The sequence below is a fragment of the Seriola dumerili genome, unplaced genomic scaffold, assembly GCF_002260705.1.
Source record: "Seriola dumerili isolate Sdu_G_001 unplaced genomic scaffold, Sdu_1.0 BDQW01000002.1, whole genome shotgun sequence".
Classification (NCBI taxonomy): Eukaryota; Metazoa; Chordata; class Actinopteri; order Carangiformes; family Carangidae; genus Seriola; species Seriola dumerili.
This window is the reverse complement of record NW_019174257.1, coordinates 3,473,415-3,487,150: the sequence shown is the minus strand read 5'-3', so window position 1 is coordinate 3,487,150 and position 13,736 is coordinate 3,473,415. Positions and strand designations below refer to the sequence as shown.

At 40.6% G+C, this 13,736-nt stretch overlaps 2 protein-coding genes and 3 non-coding genes across 5 annotated transcripts; 3 read left to right on the top strand and 2 right to left on the bottom strand.

Moving 5' to 3' along the window:
• Nucleotides 1-1,381: 1,381 nt before the first annotated feature.
• trnav-cac lies at nt 1,382-1,454 on the bottom strand. The gene has a single exon. It is a non-coding gene; the product is annotated as a tRNA-Val (tRNA).
• A 408-nt stretch (nt 1,455-1,862) lies between these two features.
• On the top strand, nt 1,863-1,934 carry trnad-guc. The gene has a single exon. It is a non-coding gene; the product is annotated as a tRNA-Asp (tRNA).
• Nucleotides 1,935-2,286: 352 nt separating this feature from the next.
• trnad-guc lies at nt 2,287-2,358 on the top strand. The gene has a single exon. It is a non-coding gene; the product is annotated as a tRNA-Asp (tRNA).
• A 1,968-nt stretch (nt 2,359-4,326) lies between these two features.
• lsg1 (large 60S subunit nuclear export GTPase 1) lies at nt 4,327-10,680 on the bottom strand. The gene is made up of 14 exons (XM_022739179.1): nt 10,435-10,680; nt 9,253-9,379; nt 8,834-8,954; nt 8,662-8,748; nt 8,438-8,524; nt 8,262-8,322; nt 7,782-7,958; nt 7,178-7,546; nt 6,707-6,808; nt 6,452-6,595; nt 6,036-6,159; nt 5,730-5,809; nt 5,137-5,307; nt 4,327-4,979 (listed from the first exon to the last, which is right to left on the bottom strand). Exons 1-14 carry the CDS (start codon nt 10,531-10,533, stop codon nt 4,800-4,802), a joined length of 1,929 nt encoding a protein of 642 aa, XP_022594900.1. The 5' UTR covers nt 10,534-10,680; the 3' UTR covers nt 4,327-4,799.
• Nucleotides 10,681-11,743: 1,063 nt separating this feature from the next.
• On the top strand, nt 11,744-13,235 carry fam43a (family with sequence similarity 43 member A). Its single transcript, XM_022756954.1, has 2 exons — nt 11,744-11,807; nt 11,923-13,235. Coding segments are annotated over exons 1-2 (1,071 nt in total). The 5' UTR covers nt 11,744-11,806; the 3' UTR covers nt 12,993-13,235.
• The last annotated feature ends 501 nt before the right edge of the window (nt 13,236-13,736 follow it).

The following is a 13,736-nucleotide window of genomic DNA, read 5'->3' as shown; positions in this document are numbered from 1 at the left end:
AAGGTCATGTAATACAACAGCATCCAGTAGAAACTACTTTGTACGATCTCTCTCAAACAAATCTCCATTGGATATGTTGGAGGGCTAACACTCTGTGTCGTTGTTAGCAAGTGTGGATGTTCAGATAGGAGGGGGATGGCTCCTCCCTCCTGCTGTTTTATCTATCATTGCTTAACCTGTCACACGTGAGCTCAAGCTAAACTCATGCCAGGGACAGCAAACATAGGAACCATTGAACCAGGGGCAGCTTCACGGTTTCTGCGCTGCTTGTGGAAATGGATACCAGCTCTTCACTATTGAATGCTGCAGGGGTTGAATGTGGAAAAAGCTTATGGGCACATACCTCCAGGAAGCCTAGGTAGTGTCAAAATGGCACCAGGTGAAGAGTGCAACCCGGTAAATACACCAGGAGTCCGTTGACATGGCAGATGCTGGTGCTGCGACAGTCCTCGTTAGTATAGTGGACAGTATCTACGCCTGTCATGCTGAAGACTGGGTTTCGACTTCCTTTGTACAATCTCTCTCAAACTTAAGTCACAGTCACAGTGACAGTGACAGCCTGCCTATTTCCATTGGATATGTTGGAAGGCTAACACTCTGTGTCGTTGTCAGCATGTGTGGATGTTCAGATAGGAAGGGAATGGCTCCTCTCTTCTGCTGTTTTATCTATCATTGCTTAACCTGACACACGTGAGCTCAAGCTCAGCTCATGCAAGGGACCGCAAACCTGGGAACCATTGAACCAGGAGCAGCTTCATGGTTTCCGCGCTGCTTGTGGAACTGGACAACAGTTCTTCACTGTTGAATGCTGCAGGAGTTAAATGATGAAAAAGCTTATGATCACACAACTCAAGAAATCCTGAGTAGTGTCCCAAAGGCACTGGTTGGAAAAAAGTTTCTCTTCTTCTTTTATGAAACCACGTGAAGTCAGACAGTCACTGTGATTTGTAACCTCTATATCTCCACTTGACTCATTAGGTTACAAAAAGCATCGTTGGAAGGCTGGATAAAAACAAAAAGAAATCAGTTCATGTCAGCGACAGTGAGTGTGGGTTCGTAGATGTGAAAGCTCTCAAAAGTAAAAACAAATTTGCCAATTTAACGCTTTAGTCAGTGTTCCTTGTCAAGATCCAGGTTATTTGAATACAGAGCCAGATCACATGATTTGTACTTGCCCTCCATCGTGAAGACTGCAACCCGGTAAATTTCACATCTGCAAACCCACACTTACCGTCACTGACGTGAATCGAATTTGACTTGTCTTTATCCATTTTTCCAACAATGATTTTTGTAATTTAACATGTCAAGTGGAGATACAGAACTTCCGAATCTCAGTCAGTTTGACTTCACCTGGCTTCATAAAACCACAAATAGATCACTTTGTTTCCGCCCGGTTTCGAACCGGGGACCTTTCGCGTGTGAGGCGAACGTGATAACCACTACACTACGGAAACTGTTGAATACTTTTCAAATCACTACAGTACCTATACCATCCTGTCTGCCCCTGACTCTATGAAATCTATCAGTGTACACTGAGCACAGTGAGCACTTGAATTGAAAAAGCCTAATCCAAATGATTGGAATGTGCTACAAAGGGTCTTTGAAGATATCAGAAGAGACATTCAAATCTGGATGTAGTCACAGATAGAACAAATGGCATCCAAGCTTACTATGACCAAGTGACTCCATCTCTGTTGAAATGCAGGCCTTCTGTCCAAGCTGTTCATGTCTGCTGTAATTTTTCATAATTAGTTGACTGGATTCATTTTCAAAGAATACAGGCTGACCTTTCCAACGTAAAGAGTGCAACCCGGTAAATGCACACGGAATCCGACGACATCGTAGAGCGGGGTGTCAGATACTCCTCGTTAGTATAGTGGACAGTATCTCCGCCTGTCACGCGGAAGACCGGGGTTCGATTCCCCGACGGGGAGAACTTTTTTGTTTTCTGCTGAAGGATCGCACTAGAGCGAAGGTCATGTATTACAATAGCATCCAGTAGAAACGACTTTGTACGATCTTTCTCAAACTTAAGTCACAGTCACAGTGACAGCCTGCCTATCTCCATTGGATATGTTGGAAGCTAAGCTCACAGTTTCTGCGCTGCTTGTGGAACTGGACACCAGCTCTTCACTGTTGAATGCTGCAGGGGTTGAATGTGGAAAAAGCTTATGGGCACATAACTCCAGGAAGCCCAGGTAGTGTCCAAATGGCACCAGGTGAAGAGTGCAACCCGGTAAATACACCACGAGTCCGTCGACATGGCAGATGTTGGCGCTGCGACAGTCCTCGTTAGTATAGTGGACAGTATCTCCGCCTGTCACGCGGAAGACCGGGGTTCGATTCCCCGACGGGGAGAGTTTCTTTGTTTTCTGCTGAAAGAGGTCACCTAAATCATTGCACCAGAGCCAAGGTCATGTAATACAACAGCATCCAGTAGAAACTACTTTGTACGATCTCTCTCAAACAAATCTCCATTGGATATGTTGGAAGGCATATCTCCACATTTTAGTCAGCTGGATAAAGACAACTCAAAATCCAGTGTCCAGACACTCTCTTTTTCTTCATTTGGTGACAGTGGACAGTTGCCATCACATCTAATGTTAACGATGTCAATGGCATTTGTAACGTTTACATTACTTTTGAATAAATTGGTTAACTTAAAAAAAAAAATCCTTCAGTTTTTTACTCGTTACTCTGCTTTACCTTTTCTTCTTTGGTACCACTTTCCATTTCATTTGTATTTTCAATTCGTTATCTTTCAGCTCATTTGATCATTGATTTGATTATTTCTCTCCTGACCTCTGAAATTACATGAATGGACACATCCACTTGAAGGGGTAGGCGAGGTGACGATGGTCCTGCAGATTCCTTGCAGTACAGATAACCTGTTTGGGACGTTGTAACGACCAAACCCTCCAATATCAAGCGGTAGCTGGTTGACCCCCCCCCCAATTTTTTTTTTTTTAACTACATGGCTGATACGACATGATTTTCGACTTGATTGGCAGTCTTAGTCCTGCATTCAAACGTTTATTTAAAATAAAAAATAAAGAAAAAGTAAAATTAGTAAATAAAAGAAATATTGTCAGTAAATGTATATCAAACATAATAGTACCTGTCCCCTGTGACTGACTTGAAGTATCAAACATAAAAGTACCTCAAACAATTATTTAAATAAAAGCAACGGAGTGTTTAAGAGGGGAACTGCAAATAATTCATATACTGTATATGCAACATGACAACAGGCCCAAGCACACACTGATTTTTTGTGAGGGGTTCCTTTTTTTATTTCAAAATTTACCATGTTTTAATTTAAAATCATAATTTGAAAGATAACCAGTAATTTAATCTGTCAGATAAAGATAGTAGAGTACAAAGTACAATATTTCCCTACTGAACTTTGGTGGAGTAGAATTATACAGTAACAGAATATGTGAATACATGAGTTAAGTACAAGTACCTACAAATTGTACTTGCATAAATGTATTTATTTACATTCTACCACTAGTTGACCATGGTGGAGGAACCTTGTCTTCCCATTTATAAAGGAGCGGTTGTAGATAATAGCTAAGAACACGGGGCTATGCAGCCTTAACAAGACCCTAATCCTGTAAACTCTGAGTAGGCTCTATAAATCTCCCATTTCTTGTGGCTTTCTAAATGCTCATACATGTAATCAATTGGTCGAAGTTCTTTTGTTTTTCACATAAAGATGTAGTTTAAAGTTTAATGGGATGTTAGTGGTGATCCAGTTGATGGAATGTTAGGGAGGTCTTCTCTTGTTGGCTAAAAACCCTCTTGGTTTTGATCACTGGCAATCAGGTAAATGCTTATATCTCTGATAATAAACAAATACTCTCACCTTTTATATGCTTATTTGGGGGCTAAATTCCCTCTAAAAAGATAAGTCTAAACAAAACTACAAAAAGACAACATTCAGCTAAAATCATTTAGATGTTTTAGGGCTGTCACTCCTCTTGTTTTTTTCCACATCTAGGAAATTTATATATCTTCTCTGTATCAGACAGCATTAGATTTGGTGAATTTAGCCTCATTTGACTGATAAAATATTAAACTACAACACAGGCCTTTTTATATTACAGTAATTTCATTAAATGTTGATGTTTGAATATATCATATACCAACTGCAGCAAATGAAGCCCATTAAAGAAATGGACCCCTGTATGAATGCATATGCCCTTGAAGATGTGATTTGAATTTTACATTTATAATTTTAAATTTGCAAATATATAGATTACTTATCTTTCCACCATTGCACTGTGAAGCATTACTTCATGGAAATGGGATAAAGAAGTGACACACTAACATGAAAACATTAATTTTATTTTATAATCCAGATTCATTACTTTAGTTATAATTGTATGCGGTTAAAAGCTGTATCGAACATACAGTAATTTATCTGGCAAATGAATTCTTTGTGATGCAAAAAGCCTTCAAAATACCAACTGAAAATGTCTTTTTCAATTTCTTACAAATTTCACACCCTCTGAATGGTGAGTCCATCGTTTCCGAACCCTGTGAGGAGATATGCTGTACAATTGGTGACTCAGTCGGTGGAATGCATTGCACCAATATGATCTTCAAACCAGTGCAGTCTATGACCGATTATGTACAGCCTGACAATTCCATACTCACAAGACTAAGAGGCCATAATCTTTACCTACAGATACTGCTCAGCATCAATTCCCTTGGAATCACATGAGCTGTATGTTTGGGTATTTCTATTCCTGCTGAAATGATCTGTCATTGAAAGTGCTTAGAATTTAAGATCAGTGTCAGGCATCCAGATGTTTGTTGAGCCGGCGTACTTTCTCCTTCTTGTTCCTGTTCCCATGTTTTTTCCAGGGTTTGCCCACCGCCATCTCCGATTCAGCTTTACCTGGGCCAATGGGTCCACTGCCTGGTTTGTAGCCCATGACGGACTGAACTCCCTTGGAGAGTGCCCGCACATTCTCCTAAAAACAGAGATTGCATCACTGCTCAAACATTTAATTTCACAATAAAGAGCCTCTCTCCTTGCTACATACTTATACGTGTTTGATTTTCTGATCAATGAATAACTACTATCTGTGAATTTTCCTCACTAGTCAGGAGACAGCAGATGTACTGTACCTGATGGAAGAAATTCTTGTCAACCACATTTTCAATTCTCTTGATTTTCTGTTGTTTGTTTGTTATTGTGGAGAGGTCACAGCCGGAGTCTCTATTCTGGAACTTGCAGTGCTGTGGCTGGAAGTCTTCCGCATTAATATGAGGAGGAGGATGGCAATACAGAAGCTTGCCCTGTAAGGCGTCAACATTGTTAGGAAAGGTGTGTTATATGATGTTATATTCAGGATGCACATATATTAAGTAATATAGGGATTATTGGTCAAAAAAAAAAAAAATCTAAAGTTCTAATTCTTTGGCAATGATCATAATTTCATAGAGCAATATGCAGCTATATGGCCAAAGGTCCTCACTGTCTTTTTAGACAGACTTAATGTAACCAGTAGATTAAAATACAGAAATTAATTTTACATTATTTTGTTAATTAGAGATATAACATGATTTTGAAGAGACTGTCTAGACATTTAGGTTTTCAATAGGAGGTCCCTTTAGGCCTATTCAACCATACCATCCTACTTTTCAGAAGTTGGCAAAACCACCAATAAAATGTACATACAACTGAAACTTTTTAAATCTGACCCTGGTTTGGCACTTACACTGACGAAATCCTTCAGGATATACCGTGCTGATCTGGACTGATCAGGCTGCCCATGGGACGTCATAAAACCTCTCATGTCTGGAAAAAAGACAAACACGGGATAAACATTTTATACAGCTCTTGTCTAACCACATGGTGCTTTACAAAAACAAAAAGAGTTAATACTGAGTCTATAAAAATACATTTTATGAATTTAGATCAACGATTATAAAGATGGATCATTGTCATAAGCAATCTCCATCCACAGTATGCTGACAAATAAATGTTTTGGGCTATTGTTAATTAATCTGTCTGGTAGTCTCACATCCATAAGCCATCAGTAACTCTTCAGAAGTAGGGGGTCTGTCAGGGTCTTCATCTTCTCGTGGTCGGATTATGTTGATGCCGTAGGTACCTTCTAACACATGCCGAGGGACTGTCTGACATATGTGTCAAATATGTTAAGGACTGAACCACAATCAGCATCCAAGGAATGCCTGTATTGACATATCACTGTAAAATTTATTTTAGTTTTTGAAGCATTTGAAGTTATTACTTATAACAAATGAGAGCACTATTACAATTATTTATACTGGGGCATACTCACAGAAGCTTACTTTCAATCACAGCGTTTCTTTAGAATGTAGACGACATTTCCTATAAACCATCTTGCTTCCTGCTACAGAAGATCTATAAATATTGGATTCTGCAGGTGCTGTGCCAAATGCATATAAAGGATATAAGAGAGACTGCAGGTACGTGGTCTCTCATTTGATCAATGGGCAGGATCCCAGAGCAGATCATCTCAGCTTTGGTAGAGACAAAGGAGGGCATGACAAGACCTGGGCAGTCACAGAGGCACAGGCCTGGCTCCACATATAAGGTCTGCAATGCATGTAAAAAGAAAATGTCACAAAACAATCACACCTTAGGCTTTCTGTTGATGTTATGCATTATCTGAATTCATATAGAAAGATTTAAAGACTAGTCCTGTACCTGAAAGTGCTTAGTGTGTCCAGGAGTGGCAGAAACAGACACCTTCTTGTTCCTTAGAATAGTGTTGATAGTGGAACTTTTTCCCACATTAGGATACCCAACCTGTTAAGATGTATACATGATGGAAAAGGAGCATTTACATTATTTGACAGGGTGATAGGTAGTTTTATAAAACCAACACAGCTGCATGTTGATTCTATTGCTTTAGCCTCTCTCTTTAACCTCTGTAAACACTTAAGTTACAAAAATCTTGCTGCACATTAGCAGCAAGAGTAAGGCCCTCTCATAAGCACCTCAGCCCATAAATGCTCCGACAAATCTCCTCCAAATAGAATGTAAACAGAACAGAGTTCTTCAAATGTTATTTTCCATTTAGGGCACATTTTATATTATGGCTATAGTGAAAACAAACACAGCAACATTTCTATATAAGACTACTCTACATGTACCAGAGCGAGAACTTTTACCCACCAGTCCCACTGTGAGTTGTCCTTCTTTACACCTGGTCCCCTTGTGAACAGCCCTAAACATGTCCAGCAGCTCATCCTTATGCAGCAGACGGCTGGAGTTGTGGAAGGAGGATTCATTGGATGAACCAACAGTCCTCTCCTCTTCTTCATCCTCATCTTCTGAGCAGGTGTGCCACTCCTCCTCATCTACAATGATCTTTTCCTGCTGCTCGTCCTCTGTGCCACTATCTTCTCCCTCTTCATCCTCCACATCCGCCTTCACCTCCTCCTCCTCTCCATCTGCCCCTTTATGGCTCATGTCTTCAATGTCTGGCTTTGCTTCCTCTTCTGGGTCACTGTCTCCACACTCTGGACCCTCCACTTCCATGCCCTGTGGTAAGAGAAGTCCGTCACTTTAATTCTGGGTTTACGTCAGCAGTGAGTATATAGATGCTAAATGATTCTTCAGAGGGATTTCTCCGAAACCATTTGAAATTAAAAAAACGGATAACCATCGCCTCCCCATGAAAAAGCAATGTGGATCTACAGTTATCTGCTCTCAAGGAATGCACTGTAAATGTATAAACACATTCAATGAAGAGCGCATCAAATGTCCATCCCCTTACCTTGTCCTCTGCATCTAGCCTGTTGCTCTCAGCCAGGGCAGACCAGAAAACTGCCCTCAGCCCCTCCTTCTCAAAGTGTCTGGCCCACACTCGCCTCTGCTCCCTGGTTAGCAGGTCTGCCTTGTTCACTAACAGCATATTCACCTTATCCTTTGACACCTCCTTTACATATGACTCCTGGAAGCACACCAAGAAAGACATTATAAATCAATCGATATAAGTACATTTCACTTGTAAAATGTTAAGATTCATCTACACACAGTATTTCTCCTGGTTAAAATCAGGAATTTAGGAATTATGTTGGCATGTGAATTGAATAAAATAATAAAGTTTTCTATGAAAAAATAACAGCACAAAGTGTATGAGAATTCAACATAAGGACAAACTGTATAAATGTGACTTCTATCTACTTAAGCAGTGTACACACAGCCCTTTCCCCACTGAAGCACTTCTGCCACTGTTAAAAATAAGCATTCTTACCAGGTCAGGACATCTGAACAGCAAAGGATTTCTGGCATCAACAATTTGGACGACGACATCACTAGATGAAAAAAAAAAAAAGAAGCCAATTTTTGCCTTGAGCATCACATAAGGAGAACATATTCCTCATCAAGGACAGGGTTAAACTGAAAGCTGTACAGAGGTTTTATTTCTACCTCCTCTCGATCACTCTCCACAACTGTCTCCAGAACTCAAGATTCCTCTCAAATGGGGTGAGAATTAGCTTCTGTTCTTCTTCCAGCCTGTGGAAACAACACTTGTGGTTAGATTACCTGCACTGATGATCCAGCACAAATGTCACATAATTAATATATCTCAAAATGCACAAATGTTCTTCAGTGTGAAAACTTTTTACTTAGTAAAACAGAATTATACACACTGTGCAAGCTCTCGTCTCCACTCCAAGAAGCTGTCTTTCTCTGCCTGCTGAAGTGCATCTGGACTGGTGCCTTCATCCCAGTGGGGGCTTAAAACAATGAGAGACACAGCAACACTTATAAATGCAAAATATACTTAAATGTTATAAAATAACGTAGATCTCTTGCGCTTACCGTCGAGGAATCCTAAGAAAATGCTTGTTGTCCTCATGAAGCTTCTTCAGCCTGGTTTTCTCCTCAGCTGTTAAAAGGCCTGCTCTAGCTTCCGCTGGCACAAACCTGATGTTGAGTTTCTCTAAGAAAACAAAGCAAGAACAGTCTGATTCAGCAGTGGACTCATAGGATAAAGGTGCAGTGGGTAACACAGTAACATGTGGGTATGCAGCAACCTGTACAAATTTGGTGTGAGAGCCAGTAATTTACGACATCTGCATTCAGTTTGACATTATGTTTGCAACCATGTCGGAGAATAGTATGTACTGGGGAGATGAATACTCCTTGCAATGCTTGTTATGTGAAGATTATTTACATTTTTTGGCCACATCATATATGTACAACATACAACCACATGAGTTAAGTGAAGTGCCACTTACCTGCAACAAACTCTGTTCCTGCCAATTCAGCAGTGGCCAGGAAGTCATCCATGGAACTCTGTTCAGTTACCGACTGCAGGTTCAGCCGTCCCCAGTCATAGCCATCATTCAGTTCACTGGTGTGGAGCTGGAAACGCAAAATGAAGGCCAAATAACGAGTTACAGGGAGGAGTGCAGAAAAAACCGATCCAATAGACATAGTAACTGTCATTATGAGATACTGCAAGCATGTGTTCCTTATGGTTTGTAATATCATGATTGCCCTGCATGGGTAGTAGTAGCAATCCCAATGAGCCAGTTGTGAAAGTTTTGAGAATGTAAAAAAAAAAAAAAAGTTCCTGGAAAACTGATCTCCATGCCCAATTCACCACAGGAACCTATTTAGTGTGTGTGGAGTATTTTTACCCAGTGATTGTATATACAGAAGTATTGGACAGCTTGGGGATCCACTCAAATGGTGGGAAAGACAGAAATGTATATATCCTATACACCTTTTTTGTTTTTTGTGTATCCAGCCTCATCTGTGCTGAAAGGTTGTTCTCAAAGGCAGGAGAGCATATTAAAAAATGTCTTAGTCCAAAGACAGTTGAGAAGGTTTTACTTACTACTTACTACTATAAAAAAATGAATTAAGTGATTTTCTATTATACATATTCTTTGCCCACATTGCACATTGACTAAAATTTTACACTTAAGTTAAAACACAGATATTGAGCCTAACTTGACTGATATTAATACATTTGATGCATAGAAAATATATTTTGATTGCTTTTACAGTAATTACTATAAACGTAATCTTAGAATAACTAAATACAATCATGGCTTCCCTTATACTGATATCTAATTTGTATCTTACCAGTAGATATCGCTCTATTGTCATGAAGCATGCAGAAATGAAGTGGTTCAGCAAGGAACCACTTTCCTGGAAGGGTTCGGTGCTTCATAAAACTTCTTCTTCACTAGTATTCATGTATTAACTTCACTTTCCTGATCTATAAAATATCATTCTCTTGAAGGAGTTTGGCGCAAGCAACGAACCACAGATACTTATCAGACCCGCTGACATCCCTGCCGACGCCCTGTTGTAGTGAATGAGTTAAGTGGCAGGGATACAGCGAGATAACTGTAATCTAGTATGCGTTTTAAACGTGTTTAGGAAAGCTAGTTGTTGCGGTGTCATACCCAGGAGTCGCCCCTCTTGTTTCCTCGGCCTGCCTGAAGTCTCTCTTTTATCAGAGCTCTGCCGAGTCCACCTCCTCCGCCGGCCTTCTTCTTGCCCATAGTAGCTTCTGGTGATGCCACTTCACACAAAACACTGTGGTTTAATAAATCTGAAGGGGTAAACGTGTTATCTGTTAGTACTTCTTCTAGCTACTGCTCTCCATGTGCACTACGTTGTTGTCGTAAGAACCGGAAATGGGTCAAACCAATTGACTGTTATGTCTGGACAGATCTACTTAAACTCCGCGAGATAAATATACTTAATTTCAATAGTTATTGCTTCACATATCATATCTCAGTAACTAATCCCTAAAAAGCTCAAGATAATATCTGCTTCTTTATGTGAGTATCCATGGCAGGCTAACGCAGTTATGGTACAGTCCACTTGTTGGTCCAGCGATTAAATGTGCCCTGAAGAAAATGGGACAGTGACAATTTTCTTTCCTCGTGCCTAACAGCAGTTAGTTTTATAGCCAAATAAATATAAAATCAAACCTCATAAATTTGATAATAAGTCACAAAAGCATTATAGTGCGAAAAGTAACAAATCATCAAATGAAAATCATCTTCCATCATCACACAAAAACGCACAAGATTAACTAATGCACCTTTGATGTGAACCGAAAGATGGCAGCACAAAACAGCAGTGTCTGAGTGATTCCTGCTTCCTCATAAACCAAGTGGCATAGGTCTGGTAGCCTAAATATTTGCCTTCTGTAGTACTTTACTTATTTCACGTAAGACTCAGAAGTGAATTCATACCATTTCATTTTTATTGTTAGTTTTGCGTTTAAAAGCTTTCAATTGAGAAGGAGCGCATTGACATCTAGGTTTAAGTTAAACCATAGTATATGGACTATATATTTAAAGGGAAATTACCTTTTCTTACTCCAATTGAAAAAAGACTATTTATTTTTCAATTTTTAAAATTATTCCTTGTATTTTTTGGCAACATGAAATGCTGTAATGTAATAACAACAAACGTAGGCTAATTTAGGCGTGTTGCCTAAATAGTCAGTTTGATCTGCCTGAAGTAGTTTTTAATCATTTTAAAATCGTAAATCTTACTGGTTGGTCTATTTGCTGAAACCATGTGAAAACATTAAACAAATGTAGGAGTTTTGCGTCAATGAACATAGTCATCACGCACGAGTCAACAGATACTAATACAGGTCTATTGTCATTTGGTTCAGTCCCCCTACAGTCTGACTGAAATGGTTTCTCCCTGTATATAAGCAGTGAGGCTCTTCTCACTGTGGTAGACTGTACTCTGCACTACATTGAGATAAGACGGGAAATATGGACAAGAGCCCATTAGAGAATGGACAGATGAAGTACGATGTGTTCAGTTCTCATAGAGTAGCTCATAAATGACCTGACAGGCAGTAGGCTAAACACTTTTAGAATTTAGAAGTAGCCTAATAAAAAGTTGTTTTCTTTCTCTCTCAGTGTTGCTGTGGACTGGAATCAGCAATAAAATGCTGCCTTGGAAGAAGAATAAGTTCGACCTGATTGAGGAAGACAAGCAATCTAAACAGAAGGGCTATGCGGTGAGTCTCAACTATTCGGCGCTCACCTCCTTCGCCAAGTCCTGCCCCGAGAGCGCGCTCAACAGGGTGGGCAGCATGTTCAAGTCAAAGAGGAAAAAGGTGAAGATCACCAGCGAGGACCCCACGTACACGGTGCTCTACTTGGGGAATGCCACCACCATCCAGTCCAAAGGGGACGGCTGCACGGACGTGGCGGTGAGCAAGATCTGGGGCAAAAGCGAGATGGGCAAGAACGGCACCAAGATGAGGCTGACCATCAGCTCACAGGGCATCCGGATGGTGCATGTGGACGACAAGGCTAGGAGACCGGGACACTTGTACTTGCTGCACCGGATAACCTACTGCGTCGCGGACCCGAGGCTACCCAAGATTTTCGCTTGGATTTACAGGCACGAGATGAAGCACAAGGCCGTGATGCTGCGCTGCCACGCAGTGCTGGTGTCCAAGCCGGAGAAGGCAAAAGCCATGGCGCTGCTTCTTTACCAGACCTCGGCCACAGCCCTGGCTGAGTTCAAAAGACTAAAACGGAGAGACGATGCCAGGCACCAGCAGCAGCAGCTCATAGGGGAACAAACCATCCCGCTGGTCCCCCTCAGAAAGCTGCTGAACGGACAGTGTTACTACAAACCCCCGGTGGAGCGCAGCCGGAGCGCGCCAAAGCTGGGCTCCATCACAGAGGACTTGGTCGGGGAGGAGGAGGAGGAGAAAGCGATGCACTTTGAGTGTGAGGACATTCTGGACACGGACGATGATTGTGTTGCCAATGGCAAACGGGAGTTGACTCAGATTATTAATGACTTGGGAGAGATGAGCATAGGAAACGATGTGCAGACACTGAAAGCTGACCTTAGAGTCACCAGACTTCTCTCTGGAGAGAGCACGGGGAGTGAGTCCTCCATAGAGAGCAACCAGGAGCCCCCTCCGCTCACTAATGGGTTTGAGGAGGTAAAAGTGCAGGAAATTGCCTGAATAATTTTAGGCACTTCTGGGCGCTTCTGACGCATTGTTTTGTTGAGCCACGATGTCTCCACAAGAAACATTTTCTCTGTTGTCAATCTTGTGTTGGAGAGTGTTTGTCTAATCTGTGCCTCCACGACTAATTGAAAAGACCCAGAAAAGATCCTCCATGGTTCTGGGACCATTACCGCACACGAACACATGATTAGGCTACTGAATGATATTTTAAGATTGTGTAAACACAGAAAAAAAAAATTGGAAAAACAAGTGCATGTCCGTTTGCGAGATGATAGGTTGAACCGACAAAATCCCAGTGCGCCTCAGGACGCACGGCACTAATTCCATCTCTTTTATTTAAGAGGATTTGTTGTAGCCTCAAGCTTGTTTACCTAACTTTTTTTTCTCTCTCGTGAAAATGGCATTTTCCTACTGAAAAATGCTTATCATGATTTTTAAAAAACATTCTGTTTTAAAGCACGTTTATTCCTAAGTGGTTCAGTGGGTTTAAACAGGCATCCTTAATTTCCTTGTCAGGGCGCTTCTGTAACAGCCTGCTCATTTACTTTATTTTGCACTGTTGTGGAATTCATTCAAGTATTATGTTGACTACATGTATATAATGTTTGTTGGTATGTTGTCTGAAACATAAAAGTCATATCTTTGCTGTGCAAAAGAAAAAACACCTTTATGTATTATGATGTAAAGTAAGATGTTTTAAGTATAAATATGTTATTTTTTAAAGAATAAAAAATGTGG